The sequence below is a fragment of the Chenopodium album genome, chromosome 1, assembly GCF_948465745.1.
Source record: "Chenopodium album chromosome 1, dcCheAlbu1.1, whole genome shotgun sequence".
NCBI lineage: Eukaryota > Viridiplantae > Streptophyta > Magnoliopsida > Caryophyllales > Amaranthaceae > Chenopodium > Chenopodium album.
The window spans coordinates 2,285,175-2,305,747 of NC_137834.1; the positions used below are offsets into that span (position 1 = coordinate 2,285,175).

At 31.6% G+C, this 20,573-nt stretch overlaps 2 protein-coding genes and 2 long non-coding RNA genes across 6 annotated transcripts; 2 read left to right on the forward strand and 2 right to left on the reverse strand.

Moving 5' to 3' along the window:
- On the reverse strand, positions 1-4,732 carry LOC145627570 (ethylene-responsive transcription factor ERF113-like). 2 transcript variants are annotated; one of them, XM_081679959.1, is made up of 2 exons: positions 4,040-4,732; positions 1-848 (listed from the first exon to the last, which is right to left on the reverse strand). In XM_081679959.1, exons 1-2 carry the CDS (start codon positions 4,194-4,196, stop codon positions 130-132), a joined length of 876 nt encoding a protein of 291 aa, XP_081536085.1. In that variant the 5' UTR covers positions 4,197-4,732; the 3' UTR covers positions 1-129. The 2 variants fall into 2 exon arrangements, with proteins under 2 accessions (XP_081536085.1, XP_081536125.1); XM_081679999.1 differs by having other exon boundaries at positions 1-845; positions 4,040-4,730.
- Positions 4,733-5,616: 884 nt separating this feature from the next.
- On the forward strand, positions 5,617-7,946 carry LOC145627684 (uncharacterized). 2 transcript variants are annotated; one of them, XR_014111409.1, is made up of 4 exons: positions 5,617-5,791; positions 5,893-5,965; positions 7,516-7,824; positions 7,906-7,944. It is a non-coding gene; the product is annotated as an uncharacterized LOC145627684 (long non-coding RNA). The 2 variants fall into 2 exon arrangements; XR_014111408.1 differs by having other exon boundaries at positions 7,516-7,946.
- A 37-nt stretch (positions 7,947-7,983) lies between these two features.
- LOC145627746 (uncharacterized) lies at positions 7,984-9,802 on the forward strand. The gene is made up of 4 exons (XR_014111410.1): positions 7,984-8,061; positions 8,287-8,352; positions 8,436-8,880; positions 9,590-9,802. It is a non-coding gene; the product is annotated as an uncharacterized LOC145627746 (long non-coding RNA).
- A 3,921-nt stretch (positions 9,803-13,723) lies between these two features.
- On the reverse strand, positions 13,724-18,625 carry LOC145639855 (OVARIAN TUMOR DOMAIN-containing deubiquitinating enzyme 1-like). Its single transcript, XM_081691185.1, has 8 exons — positions 18,376-18,625; positions 18,072-18,137; positions 17,882-17,965; positions 17,653-17,775; positions 17,373-17,425; positions 17,220-17,269; positions 17,041-17,141; positions 13,724-14,380 (listed from the first exon to the last, which is right to left on the reverse strand). The coding sequence occupies exons 1-8, from the start codon at positions 18,529-18,531 to the stop codon at positions 14,126-14,128; spliced, it is 888 nt and encodes a 295-aa protein (XP_081547311.1). The 5' UTR covers positions 18,532-18,625; the 3' UTR covers positions 13,724-14,125.
- Between the last annotated feature and the right edge of the window lie 1,948 nt (positions 18,626-20,573).

Consider the following 20,573-nt stretch of genomic DNA (forward strand, 5'->3'; position numbering starts at 1 on the left):
AACAAAAAAAATGGTGGCACACTATAAAATAATGTTGGAGGTGTAGTGTAGGTTCAGCAATAATATAATCCATAAAAAAATAACACAAACAGAAATTAGGGCAACTCATAGCTAGATGCATAAATACCATCATTTATCAGGACCAGGCCTCTTATTGTAATTAGAGGAGCTACTACAATATTGAGAGGAGCTGCTGCTGCTGCTGGTGATGGTAGAAAAACTCTCGAAATCCCACTCTTCATATCGAGGTGGTGGCACGGCCTGATTCACTGATGAAGCCATGGTAGAAGATAAAGGTGAAGAGTGAGACGCCGATGATGTAGAATAATAATAGTTATTGCTACTAGTAATATTAGTATTGGCACTAGTTTGTGGATAGAGGTGTGTCATGAAATAGGGGAAGTTTACGTCGTTACTAGAAAGAAGTTGTGCGTATTGCACAAGATGTGGGTATATATTGGTATTATTACTAGTAGTATCTTGGTGATGCTGATGTGACAAAATCGAAGATGACATTTCGCTAGGAACTTGACCGTGAGAAGAAGTTGTAGCAGTAGTAGTAGCAGTAGCAGTAGCAGTAGTAGTCGATGAGGTTTGATTCTGGTTGTTAGCCATGTAGTAATGAGGATGACCATAAATAACTCTTTCAGGGAAGTTGAGCTTGGCTTTAGTGCCTTTGAACTTCAAGGCTGCTTCGTCGTATGCGATGGCAGCTGCCTCGGCAGTCTCGAATGTTCCTAGCCAAACTCTTGCTGCTTTCTTTGGGTCTCTTATCTCTGCTGCCCATTTTCCCCACGGCCTTTGTCTTACTCCTCTGTAATGTCTTTTTTTACCACTTCCCTCACCTACTTTTTAAGCATGATCGTCAGTTATTTTGTTAAATTAAACTACGTTACATGCAAAAGATACAGCTATACAAAGGTAATGCATTTAAATAACCACGTAAAAACACAAATAGAAACACAAATAGAAACAATGAGGTTTAGAGAGTGCATATATATATATAGGGGAGAGATCCGGTGAGAATAGATTCATATGTGAGAATTCATACTTATATGAGAACTGATTTTTAATTTAGAACATGTGAGTAAAAATTTAGAACATACGAGTAAAAATTTAGAACATGTGTCTGAAATTAAAATTTAGAACATCTGAGTAATAATTTAGAACATGTATGTGAGTAATATGTTTAGAACATTTGATTTAAGAATTAGAACAAATGATTAAAAATTTATAAAATCTGTTTTATGAAATTTTAAACATATGTGTAAAATTTAGAACATCTGATTTAAGATTATGAACATATGATTAAAAATTTTAAACAAACTGATATAGAATATAGAAAGTGTGAGTAAAAAATATAGAACATACGAATAAAAAAATAGAACATACGCTTTAAAATCTGGAACATATAATTAAAAATCTTAGAACACACATTTTAAAATTTAGAACATATAAGTTAAAATTTTGGAACAAGTTATTTAAAATTTATAATATCAAACTTAACTAATTTATGGTTTAGAACATGTGAGTACTAAATTAGAACATTTAATTTAATTTAGAACACCTAAGGAAAAGTTTAGAACATCATATTTAAAATTTAGAACATACGAGTAAAAATTTAGAACATAAAGAGTGTTCTCACATAAGAAAAATTCTCACGAGAGCCTCCCCTAATTTGAGACGTTCCAAAACAAATCAAATCATATGACATGAAATAAAATGGAATTGACAGAAAATAAAAAGTACGAAAACCTACATTAGGAGGTAGGTGCGTGGAAAATGCCCTTATATATGCTTAGGCCAATTAAGGAATATGTGGGGATGACAGCTGACAATGATGAATTTACATATTGATTGGAGCTCCTATTTACGTTTAGATGCATGCATATATTTGCAACATGTAGAGAAAATGTTAAATACAACTATTACCAGCATATGATGAAACTAATTGCATGTTCTCGTACGTTTATTTTCAATTCAGTTCAGTTCAGCTCAGCTCTTAATTTCCTTCTCTTATAAAATATTCATTTCAGTTCAGTTTAGTTCAGTTCAGTTTAGCTCAGCTTTCAGCTCAGTTTAATTCAGTTCAGCTGAGTTCAGTCTATGAGAACAGGCCCTAAGAATTTTAAGTTCGGTAGTTTCTATTTTAACAATAAATGTTACTCCGTATTACAATATTCTCTCAATTTTTAACTAAGTGCATTACTTTTATATATGCAAAGGGTTTTACTGATAGGCAAATGAACTAAAGTTAATATTCTAGTGTGCGAGTGAGTTACTGCTTTAGGTCATATCCATTTCTCGATAGTAAATTTTCTTATTTTTTACTTCTTTGTAGATTAGATCACGGTCTTGCGAGAAGATGTACCTAATTTCCTTCATGTATCTTACTTTTCAAAAAGAAAAGAAATTAAAAAAAAAAATGAGTTACTACTTTAGACATACATGTACATCAATACATCATTAAGAATTTAAGATGCATGGAACTTGATATCTTCACCTGAATTTCACTATTTTTTTAATCTCGAACTTATCTTATTAAAACTTATTAGCTTTTATATTATTTTATCTAAACTTTTTTTTTTTTTTTTGAACGGTTATCTAAACTTATTGCCCCTTATTTCATCTTACTAATTAAAACTTATCAAATTTAAAACAAATAGAATTAAAGTGAGGAAAACCGAGCCTATGGAATACTACAAATAATTAAATTTTATAAAGAAATGAGTATAAATCCTTAATAACAAAGGAAGCACATACTGTTTACAAGGCATCTACTAACCATCTGGTTGATCAAACTTGTACCTAACCTTTTGAAGTAGAGCTTTCTTGAGCCAAACAAATTGAAAAAAAATAAATAATAATAATTAAAGTTTCCAAATTGATACACGTGGACTTCTAGAAATTTCAATTGATATAGTAGTATATGGTCCAATATAGTGACGAAGTCGAAAACAACGATTAAAATTAGAAGAATGTGGTGATATTTGATGTAGACTTGTTCAAACAAAACCAAAGTATGAAATAATAATAGTAAGTAATCATGCTGTCTTAGTTAAATAATCTGTCAGTTAGGCAGACAAACAACAAAATTATATTCTTAATATATATATTTATAAATATATTAACGTCGGTAATTTAATTATTTTTTTAGAAAATAATTAAGGAAAAACAAAAAAAAAAAAAAAAAAAAAAAAAAAAAAAAAGAAAAAAAAAAGGGGAAAAGCTAAGAAAGAGAATCCCTTACGCATGTACTACTTACAAGGCAGGGAAACTCCAAAGAAAGATCATTCACGGCTTCACGCCAAACCAGCCAAGTGTGAACTTAAATAGTTCTTTCACTTTTTTTTTTACTTATTATTTTCTTATCAATTTTGATCTTTTCATCTTTTTTAATAGCTTATTTACCTTATCTTTTTCTTCCTCCATTTTTTTCTAACCAATTTTGTAACTTTATTTTAGACACATACATACTAAGGCAAATTAAATGATGGGAACATATATAATGAATGAGATTAGAGCAATTGGTGTGCAAAGTTGAAAAAAAATAGCGGCAAGTGCGGTTTTTTGTGCTTGAGGTACTAGAGGGCAAAACGAGGAAAAAGTTCTCATAAAAGAAAAAGGTATAAGTTGAAAGAACAATAAAGATCAATTCTTTCGTATAAAGAAAAGATAATGAAGGAACCTAAAAGGACGAATAGAATAATAAGTTGAATAGAATAATAAGTTGAGTGTTGGATACAGTAATGGTTTGAATCTTAACTTTATGGTATCCATATTCGCTAAGCTGATTAGGGACAATGAATTGAGATCTCAACCACACATTCTAATTATATATATTAGATAGAATCTAATTCCTTAAGTAGAGCAATTATATTAGCTAAGCTAGTGCACAAATCTAATTACAACTAAGTAAAACTTACTAATTAGTTTTTAAAAAACAAAAAATGGAAAACCAGTTGGGATCTAATAGCAAATATAGTAGATGATGCTAATTAGTACAAACATGAAGAAAGAGTAAAATAAATAGACGTACCAGTTGTAGTTGGTTGATCTTGAGAGGGGTGGTGTAGTGAAGCGTCATGAGGTGGTACGGCGGAGGAAGGAAGATGATCGGAATCGGAGGCGGAGGCCATGACTTGAGCAAGGGCTGAAACCATAGCCTTCATGTCATTCTGATCTCTCCAATCCATGACATGAGAAGCTACATCAGCTTGATGATGAGTCGAGGATGTTGATAGTCTTTTACCAGAAGCTTCATCTTCTTGTATCCGTTGTTGAGATGATGTTTGTTGGGGAAGTGGCCTTTTCCCATTATGCCCGCTTTCTGGATCCACTGTAACAGCCTCTCTAGCTAGTAGCTAAGCTAGCTCGAATCGTCGTCGTACGTATTACGTTCCTTCTCCGATGATATTATTAACGATCCGATAGCTAACAAACTAAGGATCTGATGAAATACATGATACGGAACTAGCAAGCTAAGTACTGTAAGTAGGAGATGCAACTTGATCTGAATTGATAATCACATGCAAGTTGTAAGCAACAATTGGGTTGTATGTGGGGCTTATATCTTCTAAACAAGGTAGCCTAGCTGCGTGCTACTAGTGGTCCAGTTGCGGCTTCTATCTCTATGCTCAACATACACTTGATTTTAGGTTCATTCAACATCTTTATTAGATATCTAATATGATATGAAAGAAAAAAAAAAAAAAAAAAATAGGGTTTACTCTTTCACCACCTTTTTTTTGCCTCTTATAGTATTATGTGACAATTCAAGGGTTTTCTCATTTATATATATATATATATATATATATATATATATATATATATATATATATATATATATATATATATATATATATATATATATATATATATATATATATATATAATCTAACTCCTAAACTGTGAGCCGCTTCTTCTACTTCACCTTTTTGGTCTTTTTAATTTTCTTATTAAGCATATGCTACGGAGTACTACATCTTAGTCAAAGTTTAAGTTAGTCAAAGTTTGTTTAAGATGTATTTTATCAAATCATCTACTGTATTATATACTCCTTTTATTTCATAACAATATCAACACTTTATTATTTAGACTAAGTTCACTTTATCTTATTTTTGCTGAACTAAAATTATTTAAACCGGTTCTCTACTCCGGTATTATATTTTTGCTTTAGAGTTACTGATTTTTACTGAACTAAACTTATTTATATAGAATATTATTTTTATAAGGTGATGAACTGAACAGGGCATAGTAACAACTTATTACTCCCTCCGTTTTTAAATACTTGCTCCATTTCTGTTCACTACTACAATTTAACTCTTGTGCCACAAATTTTGCCACATTTTATTTTTATTCGTGGCAAAATATTACATTGCCACAGGAAAACTCCTTTAATCACAATAATTAGTTTGAAGTATAGGATTTCTGCCACATGACAAAAATTTCGTGGCAAACATGTACTTTCTGCTACAAACATAGCCACAATAAACCTTGTTATGTGGCAAATTGAATCACCTAAAATTTTACTTTAAGAAAAAACCGCTTATTAAAATGTGTCAAAATAAAAATCTCCCGCTTGATTAAAAAAAAGTCCGCCACACCAGTACACCACTACACGTCTTCAATTTGGTCATATTATAAAAAATTAAAAGATATAAAAATCTTTCTTACTTTCTATCTTTCTCTCTCTTCTAAAAAAATTACACTATTTCTCAATCCCTCAATGGTGATTATTGGCAATCAGTCCGTCTAATGTTCAATGCTTATTCAATCATCATTACTTTCGGTATGCACAAAAGATATATTTTCCAATTTTTCAGATAATTTTGACATTGGTTTAAAATTTAATTGCAATTGTACTCATAATTCTCCCAATTATGCTTTTAGGTTTGAATTGCTGTAGTGTTTTTTGAGTTTTGATAAATCTTTGGTCTGTAGATCTCTGGAAAGCATATTCGAGGTAAGTTTATTCTGGATTTTATATTTTAAATTTTGGATTTTAGGTTATCCCAATATAATTTATAGTTCTCTAATCTTTGAATGCTATTGAACTATTCGATTATCAATCTGATTTGTTTGTTTTATATGCTTTTAGTACTTGTATATATTTGAATTTTTGGTTTGTATTTTATATATAAGCCTGAGGTTTTTGTGTGACATGATGAGGTTTAAGTGCTTGTAATTGGGGTTATATTTATTTGGCATGATGAGATTTTTAAATTTTGATAATCTTAGATTAGAAGCCAGTAATTATGTTTCCGATAAGCATATGATTAGTCACATCTCCTTCCTACCTTTACATAATGGATATATTATGTTTCTAACTTCTAATGCTTACATGGGATTGCTTTGGGTCATACGAATTAGATGATGGTTTTCTTTTTAATTATTATTTTTTATTTTTCAATTATGTTAGTAACAAAATCTGGCTACATTATTAGAATTGTGGAAATTTTTGTGTTGAATAATTTTGGCATCGTCTATTATGTTGGCTATGATTTCGTTTTTTTTTTTTTTTCAATATGTACTGCACTTTAGGTTGCTTTTCACTCCCTTTGATGTCTATTGAATGTATATATCTTAGCTGATAAAATTTTTAGAGAAGCCCATTATTAATCTTGGTTGGTCTCTGGTTTTTAATTGGAGGTAGAATTCTTAAATGGTTTAGAGCTTAGTATTATAGAGTTAGCCTCGTAATACAACTTTTAAATTTCGTTCCCTTGTTGTCTGTTCATAAACTTGTACTGAATAAGGAGTTGCTGCTCATTAGAATAAGAATGAACAATCACCCATAGCTTGTATTTGAAGCTAATCATGAATCTTTATATTACAAGTTAGGCGGTAACACTATATACAAACAGAGGGTTTTAAACTAGATACCAAACAGAGTGTTCTATCCCAAAAATCATATAAACAAGTTGTTTTATCTTATTTGTTGTCTTACTACTAGACCACTTCTCTCCGAATTTGATTTAAATAATCTTAGTAAATTTGACATGTATGGTCAGGCATTTATACTATATACCATGTTGCAATTCTTATTTGAACCTATATCATATGCTATGTATGAGCATTTTTCTTATCAATGTCTTCTTATATATATAAATATATGTTGAGGTTCTGATATGAGGTTTAAATTTAGTGTATAAATTTTATGTAAAATTGTTTCAATTGTATAGGATAATTTGATTAGTGCAAGTAACCTTACCTTCTACAATAAAGTACTTATAATTTAAGGTCCTTGACATAATTATATTGGTTTTCATCACTGACTAATACGAATTAGTTTTTGAAATACTCTTGGGCTTGTGAAATACTCTTCTACAATAGTATGTTTTCACCAACTATTTTATGCTTTCTGAGTTTCTGATACTTTTTTATTCTTGTTTTGGAAATTTTTCACTCTATCATATTATATTATGTTTTTTTTTTATTTATATACTTTGTTATACGGTAATATTTATGTTATTATCAGTGAATCGATTTATAGCTAACATTTTTTGAGAGCAGGTATTATGATGGAAAAAGTTAGTAGGAATACTTCAAAAAAAAACAAATCAAGAAAATGAATATGAACAACACAGGCTATTAAGGATTCAGGCTAACAAGTGTAGAATTCAATCCTTGGGTATAAAGAGAATTGTTGCTTCCATGACAAGTTTAGTAGACAGCAAAAAAAATAAGAAAAAACCAAGGAAGGGTAAGTCTGTGAACAAGGAAGATCAAGATTATATTCCTTCCTCTGGCGATGAAGAAGAAAACATGAATATAGAAGAGGATGAATATGAAAAAGAGGATCACTTTGCAATACCAGTAAAGGTACTATATTAGTTACTCATAGTTACCAATTTTATACTAACATAGTCAATAGTTTATTATCTTCTTTAACTCATGTTTCAGGGTAAGCATTGCACAACAAAAGAAATGTCAAGAAAAGGGAAAATTATTCCACCACTGAGGCTAAGTTTTTTAATATGAATAAAAAACAACAACAAGCAATGGTAGGAGATGAAAAATTCAAATCACTTTCAAAAGCCATGAAAGTTGTTGAACAAGGTACTAGATTATATGAATTGCTTGAATAATCTTATGGCTTAATATTTAATTTATATCAAAGATGATATGTTATTCAATGCAGTCATCAGTAATCAGGACCAATTGAATGTGAATCATGAAATCATTGGTTTAGATGAAGGTTGAAGCCTTTTTTTCACATTATGGTAATTGAGAAAAACAAACTTAATTCTTTATTTATTTTTTTTTTTTATGATTACAAACTAGATATACAAGGGATTGAGAGAAATGCAGATTAGTTGAATGGCAATAATGAAGTTGAAACGAGTGAAGGTATGGTAGTGAAGCTCATTTGTTATCATATAATAAATAAATTCATAACATTCTTGCTCTAATTATTTTGTACTTGTTTTTAGACTGAGATGAAAAAGTTAACAGAGGATAGAGACCAAGGGCATAATAACCACACTGATGAACAAATTATTGAGAAAGTACTTGGTAAAGATACTCATGGATATTTGTGTGCATATGGGCGAGGTAGAAGTATTACAAATCATTTTGGTGTTAAGCCATAAAAAATAAATCTTGCTCACGAGGTGATTGAAGTAAGAAAAACATCTGAGCAAGCAGTCCAAGAAGCTCGAAAGGAAGCTGAAGATGCTAGAAAAGAAGCAGAAAAGGCAAGAATGGATGTGGAGGTTGCCAAAAAGGAAGTCGAAGCAACAAGGAATGAGGTGGATCAAAAAATTTCTGCTAATAACAAATTATGGGAAAACAGACTCAGAAATATACTTCAAGGTTATGGTTTAGATGATTCTAAAAGTAATGATTCCAATAGTTCTACTGGTTCATCAAGTTGAGGTAAGTAAGTATGAACCTTTATATATATATATATATATATATATATATATATATATATATATATATATATATATATATATATATATATATATATATATATATATATATATATATATATATATATCAGATAATTAATTATCATAATCTTTATTATGATTAATATGATTCCATTTAGATAACTTGATAATTACTTCAAATTAGTTTTTTGTCGTCATACTATTTAGGAATTAGACTAGTACCTGATGGAAAATCTTCTTAAGTAGACAAATAATAATCATATAGACCAACTCTAGTGATTTATTGTTTAATATTCTAGTTTATCTTGATCACTTCTTTTTTTTTTGGCATTAAATTTCTGTTTTCGTATTTTTCTCTCTTAAAATTTTTTATTAGTGTTTCTTAGTAAATAGAAAGAATTTTGATAGGAGGTAATGAATAATTATGTAGTACACCGTTTCTTCTATCACAATTTTGCTTTACTGTACAATTATATGTCTAGTGTATATAACAATTTATTTATCTATTATTTAGAACACACAATTTATAGTAATGCCTAGTGTGTGTATATATATATGGAGTATTATTACATCTCTAGTTACGGACAAAAATGTGGTTTGTTGTGCTCTAAAAATATGTTAATGATACTGCACATGATTTATGTTTGTTAATGCTTATCTATTAATACCTTTTTTTTCTGTTATTGTTGTAGGTAGAAAGAAGTTATGAACTCTATTGAATCTTACTACTGATCATGAAGCTAGAGATAAACATGAAGTTTTGGTTTTTTTTTTTTTTTTTCAAATTAATTAATGTACCGAAGGAGGATTGAATTTAGCTTTTACTTCGCTGACATTTTTTTGTAAGCAAGTACTCATGTTGACATTACTTTATTTATTAATGAAATTTTATTGTTTTAATTGTATTGATTTATTTATTTATTTTGACGTAAGAAGCATGAATTACTCTACATGACAAATATAAATTACTATATATAGAACACGAATTACTCTAAATGATAAAGCTTTGCCACATTAATGGTTGAGGCACTGAGATCCTTAGCCACAGGTATATCCTAATTGCCACATTTGTACTTGTAGCAAAGTACTAATATTAGCCACGTAAAAAAACGTGGCAAAAAAATTGGTTTTGCCACAACATTGTTTTTCCCGTGGCCATAACCTAGCCACGGCCACTTGTGCCACGGGAGTTGTTCGATACAATTCCCGTGGCTAAATATCATTGCCACGGGAATTTCAAACTTGTGCCACACATAATTTTGTGGCAGAAGGGTCAATTTGTAGTAGTGGTTGGACACGTATGCCGATGCTAATTTTTTATCACTAATATCTTTAATTATTAATAAGTATAAATTCTGACAATTGAAAATTAATAATTTATTCATTAAGATGATTCCAACAAGTATCCACAAGAATATATTTTTTCTTATGTATAAATCACAAACATTAGTCAAAGTAGAACAAATGAATAGTGCAAAAAATAGAAATGGAGCAAGTATTTAAAAACGGAGGGAGTATTACATATTTTGTAGTATTTTTATTGTATCTCTCTCAATACTCCATCAATCCATCTCACAAATATTTTATTATTTTAGTTCTCTCATTTACTAACAATTAAATACATCCTCCAGCCACCAACTATACTTCATTTTTTAAAAGTCCTATTTCGCTCCCACCTTATAAGTTTCTTAAAATTATGTGTAATGTCTAGTGCTGTGAACTTGTGATTATTAGTTTTATTATCAAAATGGAGGAAGTATTTTTTTTTTTTTTATTGTTCGACTTTTATGATTCATTGTGTTACCCAGATTCATTCAAAAAATCACGTACAATCTTACTACAATACTACTTTTAGAAATTCTAATGTTTTAAAAATCTTTCTCTAATTTTTCCACTCTCAATCTCATTGATTATATTAGAAGAACAATGCCCATGTAATTAACCTCAATCTTCAAAGGTAGTGTACAAATTTAGGGTTTACTGCCAAAAGAACCCAAATGTACTCAACCCTATTTTTTTTAATTTGTTCATATATATTGCCATTGTTAATTACAATAAAATTACATTGTTTAAGTGTAATGAGTGACCATGCAAAGTTTTATTTGATAAAATATTCAATATGAAACAATCATACGTAGTTTTATTGAAATTAAGTTTTATTTGATTCAACGTGCTATACATTTGTTAGATTTAAATATTCTATGTAATGTCGTACATATGCCTTTTTATCAATGAATTAACTTTACTATACAGAAGAAGGAAAAAAAAAAAAAAAAAAAAAAAAAAACTTTAAATGCATATTCTATCATCAAAACTGTGCCTTAAACTAAGTTAGAGAAATGTATTAGATAAAATGTCTAGTTTGTTAAATTATCAAAAAGTAGAATTCTTAAAGGGATTTTTTTTTTTTCAAAAAAAAAAATTTAGTTCATTAAACACATTTGGAATTAAAAATGAGAACTTAACCATCAATCAATCATAACATATAGAGAAGATTTTCATGCATATTAACATATAGATAAGATTTTCATGCTAATTTTTCATCCTCAAAATTTTTTTTCAAATATCATGCAATTACATTTGGTATTATGCTTACGAGGTTATTAGTCTTTCTCACTATACTAGACTCAAAATTACAAAAAGTAACTCTAATGCTCAAGAGTCGAGACACTAGTTAAAAAAATAAAATATGCAAGTTACAAACTAAAGTAATGGCCTTATTTATTTCATAAACTTATATTTATAGAGTTAATAAGCTATGGTTAGTCAAATTCAAGTCGAAAATTTTAACAACCTTAGCTACATTTTGTTCTTTTCTTTTTTCGATTATGAATATTCAAATGTTTTTCTCATTTGAAATCTTTTGATATATTTTAAAATAGAATTCGATTAATTTTACTTTATCTAGCTATTTGAGAAATGTGTCCACACTTTTCTCTTCCATACAATTTTTTAAATAACTTTTCACTAACTAAATTTTCCTATGCATTATTCCAATATTAAATCACCATTCTCTATTCCCAATTCCTACATTAGTTACATACTTAAATTGTCCATTTTTTCATGAAAATTCAAATAAGTAAAAATCTGAGTAAATAAAACACTCTAAATATCACAATTTTCTTAAAACTCTATTTTTTTAAGTTTCACTTTTTCATTTTTGCAAACATCCTATTTCTAATTATATCTAATTTTCTTTTAGTTATTATAATTACACTAAAATTATTTTTTTCTCCTCGTGGTCCATACTCCTAACTTATTTTACTACTACATCTGTTTCATATTATTTGCAACGATTAGACATTTTTCCTCTCTACTTTATGTCAAATCGTTGCAAATAATATGAAACGGAGGTAGTACGTATTATTTCAATAAATCATACAGCCGATGATATATTTCTGTTAAAGATAGTAATAAGAGCTAAATATCTTCCTACTCATTCTATAAATAAAATACGATAAAAAGTGTAACCTTTTTATGTTGTTCATATTATTAAAGTAGTTTCACCCGTGGTTTATAAAAATAAGATAGATGAAAATGAAAGTCCTAAACGTACTTATGATTAGCATTTAGAAAATGGGGCCTCCCACTTAATTTTCGCCGGGAGATTAGTACATACTTGCATCACTAAAGCATGCATGGAGTGTCAAATTGCCATAAACGACAAAAACTATAAAATAATAAGATAAAATAAAAAGAGAATCGAGACCTCATAATTATTATTATTAATCCATCAAATTGTCATTTTCCTTGATGAAAGAATGACCCGATTCATTCGAATTAGACATAAAAGAAAGCAACATTAATACTTGTACTTGTATAAACACAAGTCTCACATTTAGCACTTCATTCCCATCACAAATTCACCATTCACATGTCTACTAGACTACAAGGGTCCACGGTACGATCAATACTACCTTACCCTAGACCATAAAACATATCGACAATACGTACTAATGTACCACGGTCCACGCCCTCCACGGTACGATCAATACTACCTTACCCTAGATCACTATCCATATGAACTAATGTACCCCCGACATTTCAAAATTAAGGACGACAATTTAATTGGTTGAAATCTTAAGAGTGGTATCCAAAGACTCACTATTTAACTTCATAGAACTAACCAACCACTTGCAACGCACTCCACCACCACCAGACACCAGTCCATCTCATCACCCGCACTGCCCTGGCTCCCTCCCCCGCTCTCCTACAATGAACTAGACCCAGCTTGCCCATCCCATGATATTGCTGGTAATGCCATTATCTACCAGCTTTTTAAAACAATCAAAAGGGGCAGTCAAGATTTATCTACACCCACATCTCCCTACTTAATGAGACTCCTCCCAAACTTTAACTTGTAAACACTACAATTCCATATTTTATCACTCCAAGTTTAAAACAGCAATGATGAATCGATTTTGTTCATCTTAATCATCACAAACCCCAATAAATCCAAATATAGCCCATACTAGTCATCAAATTCTCAAAACACCCCTATTTGTCTTCAAATTCAGAAAACAGCCCTGCAATGAACAAGCATTTATCTATCATAAACCAGGCAAAGTTTAATAGAGGGCATCACAGCAATAACTACCAACACTCGAATCAAACCCCATTCATAGCAGCAGTCTTTTCAAATGTGATCAGAAAGCGTCCTTCCTACTTCCTAGCCAGGAAATAAGTTCACCCCAGCCACCAATATTACTAGCACTAAACAAATATGTACCACAAGCCTCTATATAAACTATCAGCAATTACCAGACCCACAAATCCCTTTCCTTAACAAAGTGTCTAATCGTCACCTGGTATATAGTGACAGCATGTATACAAGAAGATAAGGGGGCTCACAGGAAGCAATCTCCAGCCATTACTTCTACAATGTAACTAAAGAAAGCAATAAACTTTATATTCAAAGCTATTGCCATTTGGATTCGAAAATGAAAATATACAAAATACACCTTCCCTGGGCAATGCATCACCATCCCATATAACAAGGACAAGCTATCCCATGATGGTACAGTTTTTTAAGTGAGCAAATGACCAAAATAAGTTGTTTGGACGATCCCAATACTTCCCACATGCAACATTGAGGCTCTTTTTAGACAAATACACTTTTGGTGAGAAAAATGGTTATCCAAAGCTCCACCTACTGTACTGAACCTAACCCCTTGTCTCAGAAAATACACCCTTTTCACCACCAGCATTTACAGAAATGCATTACTACATTACTTTGGGTAAAGAATGTCATAATGACCTGGACGATAAAGCAAGGTTATGTAAGGATTGATCTCCAAGCCGCTGCCACCACTTGACAAGGCAGAAGGCACGAAATCATGGTGATTTACACTAACACCACCAGTATCACATGAGCTACGGTCCAGGTATACAACGCGAATTGGCACACCTAATGCATCTGATAGAGCAATGATGTGAACATGATCACTTTCTTCACCCATAGGCTCCACCGATGATTTGCAAAACTACACATAACAAACAATTTATAAAATACTAAGCAAGTTAAGAGTCCATAAAATATTTTCAGATGTTACATACAGAAATCTACCTACCAAAATGACAACTAGTTTCTTACATAATTACTTTTGTTAGCACAAACTTGCAATTATTTATTGATACAAGTAGGATAGTGAATGAAAAGGACAACAGCTAATATGTTTAGAATGTAGCAAACAATGCAGCAAAATTTAAAATTATAAAGTTGAATTTATAATTCTCAGGCTACCCAAACCATGGCAGAATATAGAAAAGAAAAGGCAATATTACTACCATCCATAAAATTAAACCATATGAAAAACAAAAAATAATAATAATAAAAAAAAAATAAAAAAAAAAATGATCTAAACCAAACCAACATGTCATTCTTTTACACAACCAGGGCACAATTTATTAAATCCAAGACAATACCAAGGCATTTCATTATGAATCAACAAGGGGCAACAATTGAGGATAAGAATAAAGATGCTACCCAGTCAAATCATTATAAATAGAATGAGAATTCCAATTTTTACTTTGTAACTGCTTCATTATTAGTGTAAATGTCCAAATATCTCTTATTCAGGTATATAACTGTTTCATTATTAGTGTAAATGTCCAAAGACAGGGGAAGTTGTCAACAAGGTATGCCACTGTCCAAAAGGCAACATCAAATGGGAAGGGGAGGGGGGATGTGGAGAATAGGTTTAGGTACTATCATGGTTGAACTTGATGCATATGGGACATTAACAAAGCAGATCGAAATGGATGAAACAGCCTACAAAATACAAAGAAACCGCTGCTACAATCAATCAACATGGTTCTAATAATTGTACGTATCAATTGCATGGTGAATGTCTATAGTTACTCAGTATAAACAACAAAAAGACAAAATTTTGCATCTATTGAAAAGCAGAGGAACATATTATTGGTAATTACTTGCAAGCACATTTTTCATAGGAAAGACCCCTCTTTCCACTATCTACATGCTAGTAAATAAGGGGCAATTAATTTGGGTGTGCTTCTACACCACATAGACGCTACCGAATAGGGATGGATAATTGTTACCCACATATAGAGATTATGCATATGTTCCTATCAAACCCAAATCAGACCCCACGTAAAGGGAATTCCAATACCACAATGGGGAACGCTCATTGGTAAGCTATTTGGAAATTCAAACTTTTGCATCTAGGAGATGGCAAGGGGAGCATATAAAATTTTTGAACACCACATGAAGTTTTTACTTTCCTTTTCCTTCATAGAGTTAATAAGGATTAACCAAAGCATTATTATAGAGAATACAACGAGAAAATCGTTATTGATCAATAAGCTTCAAAATCTACACTTTTCCAAGTAATAACATCTTGTAGATCTCATGTCCGTATCTCAAAATAATTAATTTTTCTAAATCGTAAGTTCATTTAATTCTTCACTTATATATATGTTCACATTTCACGTATGCCCCTGAGGTTCAAAATCATACACAAGAAGTTTATTTCTATATCCATATATCCCCTAGTATCCACCTCACTGTAGTTATCCATCCATAAAGTAACATCATCAACCAACCAAAAGCAATGTTAGAAGATGCTCAGCAACTCGCACTTTACTAACAAAACCACACCTTAGGGATGAACTCCAAAACACAAATTAAAGACCAAAATCCAGATGCACTTCCCATAAATACCTTCTTAATACATCCTAAGGCTGGATATATACAACTTGATACAGGTTAACAACAAAAGGGTTATTTTTGAGGACCTGTCAACCTGTCACAGATCCCACTCCCAGAAAAATGGGTTGATTTGTTCTCCCTTGCATTAGGAAGCCTTATCCGTCTTATGTGAGGAAAATGACTACTCTAGATTCCTAGCTAATCATTTCTAAGTAATTCAACTAACTCTACTTCCCTTACTATCCGACAAATACAATAACAATAAGGACCTAAATCCACCGTCTTGGCTATCTAGCTCCCAAAGACACCAGTACTTTCTAAGGTCAAACAGGGGTCAGGGGTGACAATGAGCTTAGCACACTAGAAAATCAACCTTCACCTATAGTTCATATTGAGGCATGAACAAGCAAACCATATTAATCAAGTTAAACTAAAGAATTATAATTTATGAATAATAATACACTATCCACAAATAACCTCCATGTTAGGCATAGTCCTGCATATTAACAAGCTTAGTAGGGTGAAGTGAGGATGTGAGAAAAAGAAAGGAAGTAGAGGGGACCACATGACATAGATTGAGCGTAAGATTTTTCCATACCAAGTAATACGGAGATTTTCTGTGGATATCCTAAAAAAAAAATGACAAAAATAGTAGAGTAGAAAATTCAGAATTATCACTGAATATTAGCAAAAAGTTAAATATGTGTATCATAGCTTCAAAGAAGATGATTTTGTTAAGATGGTTTGGCTGGTTAAGGCCCTAAGTCAACTTACTCTCTTCTTTACTATATTTTATTTCTTCACTACACTATCTTCTTACAACTCATAAAGGATCCCCAATTAAACATATCTGACAGAAATTCTGCCAACAAAGAAATTTGCTGTTGCAACTTAAAATAATTTTTACCCAAAAATAAAATAAAATAAACTAAAAGTAAGTGTCTAACTTCCAATTTAAAGCCAAAGACAAACCTGATCCACAGTTGCATTAGTCAATCCCAGTATGAAGGGTTCAAAGAACTCCGCACGCTTTCGTATCTCCCCAGATGTTATGAATCTAAAGAACATTACAACTAACCAACACATATTGTCAACAAACAAAGCAAGAAAGGAAAGTCAATAATAGATGCTCAACATGTAATATAACCCACCATAATCAGATATTGATTGATCCCGACTCCTCTCAACAAGCTCGTCATGACTGATAAAACAAAAGAAACAAAATGAGATCATGCTAGCATAAGTTTATGTGAGGGGACATCAAACATATCAACAAGAGGACATAAGAAGCCAACAAAGAGGACCTTATTGAAGCTTCAGTCCCTTGAATAACGTTTTCCAGCTGCTCAAGAAATAGCTGTAGACATCCGCCACAAAAAAAATTTATAAATTAGAGCAAAAAAGTAAACTGTAACACTTGCGACATAGAATAAAAGACACAAAAAATTTATTTATAATTAATTGAGGCAAACGGTATAGTGGTTGGACACGAAAGTAAGATCATGGGACTAAAATCAACCGCAGCATGTAAGGTATATAATGAAATTCCTTTGATTGTATACAGAAATGAGAAAGTGCATTCACCCCAAAAAAATCTTCAAACGTAAAGTCTGCATAGCCAAGACTCTGGAGTGTCTTCCGGCACTCTTCAACATTAGCCTTGACGCGATCTACCTCAGCCTTGTCTTGAGTTTCTAAAATATGCTCCTAAAATCACAACAAAATAAGAAGCCAAGAAACTGAAATCGGTAACAAAAAGAATAGAACAGAATACACTACTAATTACATATCCACAGAAAATGTAGGCTCCTACCAAGTATGAGAACATGAAACTTCTGAAAAAGCAATTCCCATCTCCTCGAGTTCGCCTAATTGCAGAGTATTTTTCATCAAGAATCTGCTCAGCAAATAATGAGAATCATTTATAATCATCATTTTTCATATATAATTATCATGCACTCAAAATTAAACACAAAATATCAAAAAAGAAAGCGAATTTAAACCTTGATCTTTTCAAGCAGAATAGAACTTCCTGATTGATATTCAGCAGCTAAAGCAGAAAGAGGTTCCTACATAAAACAAATGCATCCAATCACAAAAACTGATTCAATCAAATACAGAATAATCTACAATTTAGGTTACAAATTCAATCAAAAGAGGGCCAACTATAACAATGATCATTCAAGATTCGAATAATCAATGACCTAATTTTGTCGTAAACATGAAATTGGGATTAAGAATTGTAGCAAACTTGCAATCAATCGAATCTTAGGGTTTCGAAGACAAAGAAATTGAGAAATGAAAAACCTTGTCTCCCAGAAAATGGATTTTGTCGGCTTGTTCAGCGCGAATAGCAGAATGTTGAAGCATGATATCGTCGTCCCTGAAATTCTCCCAATCAGAAGCAGAAGCAGAAGCAGCAGCAGCAGGATTGGAGTTGCTTTCTTCCTGTTGTTTCGCCATAGATTTCGATTTCAAGCTCTTCTCCTTGATTTCTTACAATCGTCCACTGATACTAGCCTACTACAGTATTATTTCATTATTTGTATCAATTTTATGTTGCAACGGATTTTATCGTTGATACCAGTACATGTGTCTACAGCCCATTGCTTTCACTAGGATATAAACGTCTTTTGCGGATTTCTTCACACACAAAAAGTAAAGTGCGAGAGATTTTATATACACCGGATTTACGGTATCATTCATAAGTATTTTGTTCTCACTTTGATAATTATATTTTTATTTAATTATCAAATGAAGAGCAAAAATTAACTTTGTGTTAGTTGACGGCACGATACACCGGGTTTGTATAAAATATTTTAGAAAAGTGCCAATATCAAAATACCGTATTGAATTACATAGGTTATCTATTACTCCGTATTAATATAATATGATCTTTTGTAAAACGTATTTATTACAAGTAATCAAAATGCAACATTTACCTCTTTAAAAGATATTATGTGGTTTTTTATAAAAATCGAATGGTAACAAGGTTGCTAATGAGCTAGCTCGTATCAAATTATTAATGCTAATTAATTATTAAGGAGTGTCTCAAATTGTTACTCCGATAATATTTAATGTAAAAGATGTATAGATATTTAATGTGAAAGATATATAGAGAGAAATGAAATTATATTGCAACATAGGGAGTAATTTTTTGGGAAATTCCCATTGGTACACCCGTGGTTTTGACTTTTCCCATTGATACACTCCAAAATGTTTGCCTTCCCGTCGGTACACCCATGGTTTGATCTTTTTCCCAACTGTGACTAACACCGTTAAAAAGTATTTCATTAAGTTAAAATAACTAAGGAAAAGACTATAATACCCCTTTTAAATATCTAATATCTCGATTTGCGTGTCAAAAATTGTTCAGTTAAAGTTTTGGGAGTCCTAGTCATTAACCGAACAATTTTTGACACGCAAATTGAGACATTAGATATTTAAAAAGGGTATTATAATCTTTTCATTAATTATTTTAACTTAATGAAATACTTTGTAACGGTGTTAGTCACGGTTGGGAAAAAGACTAAACCATAGGTGTACCGATAAGAAAACAAAAATTTTGGAGTGTATCAATGGGAAAAGTCAAAACCACGGGTGTACCAATGGGAATTTCCATAGTTTTTTTTCTTGCTTTCAATCAGTTTTAGATTATAGATGTTTAGTTATAAATTTATAATAAATCTCTATTATTCAACATATTTTGACCTATATTTTTTAGTTTCGTTTTCTCCTTCCTAGAAAGGGTTTGTAATTTAATGTGATCTCTTTTTTTAAAAAAGGGGAATAGTGCATTTAATTAATTAAATGTCAGTCTATTGGTCCTTTGGGCGATATCGACTATTCCGAGTGCTAATCTAAGGTAAGCCATAAAGGGGCGTAGAATGATCGTCCAATATCTATGGGGAAATCTTATTAGAAAGTGATTCACCCAACATTGTTCAACACCGCGAGGCATTATCCTAGCGAGATGATGGACAACCAAATTCCCATCTCTCTTCACATGAGACCAAAAAACTGAAACAAAGCTATTGCACTCCTGGAGTCCAATTCCAGGATGATATTGCTGAACCCAAATTCCTTCGCCTTCCTGATCCCAAACAGAGCAACCCTGTACTCTGCTACAAGAGGTTCCCAGCGAGCCTGAACCCTCCTGACCGCGGAAAACGTAACAGCCCTCAGGCTGTCACGAGCCACAGCACTCACACTAATCCAGCCGTCTTCCCGAGTTGAGGCATCAACGTTAATCTTCACCACTTCAGTAGGTGGGGAAGACCAAACACCCCTGCTAATAGACTGCTTTACAGTGACAGTGCTGTAGATTCACTCTGTGTAATTGCTGAAGTCTACCACCAGTCTCCTATGCCTGTCAAGAATAACCTCATCAGGTTCACACTGCTGCTCAAACACCCATTTATTTCGTCGGAACCAGAGGAATTAGGCCAAGAAGAGTTATCTAGTTGGTTCTTTGATGAAAATTTATGCAATATCATGTTGCTGTT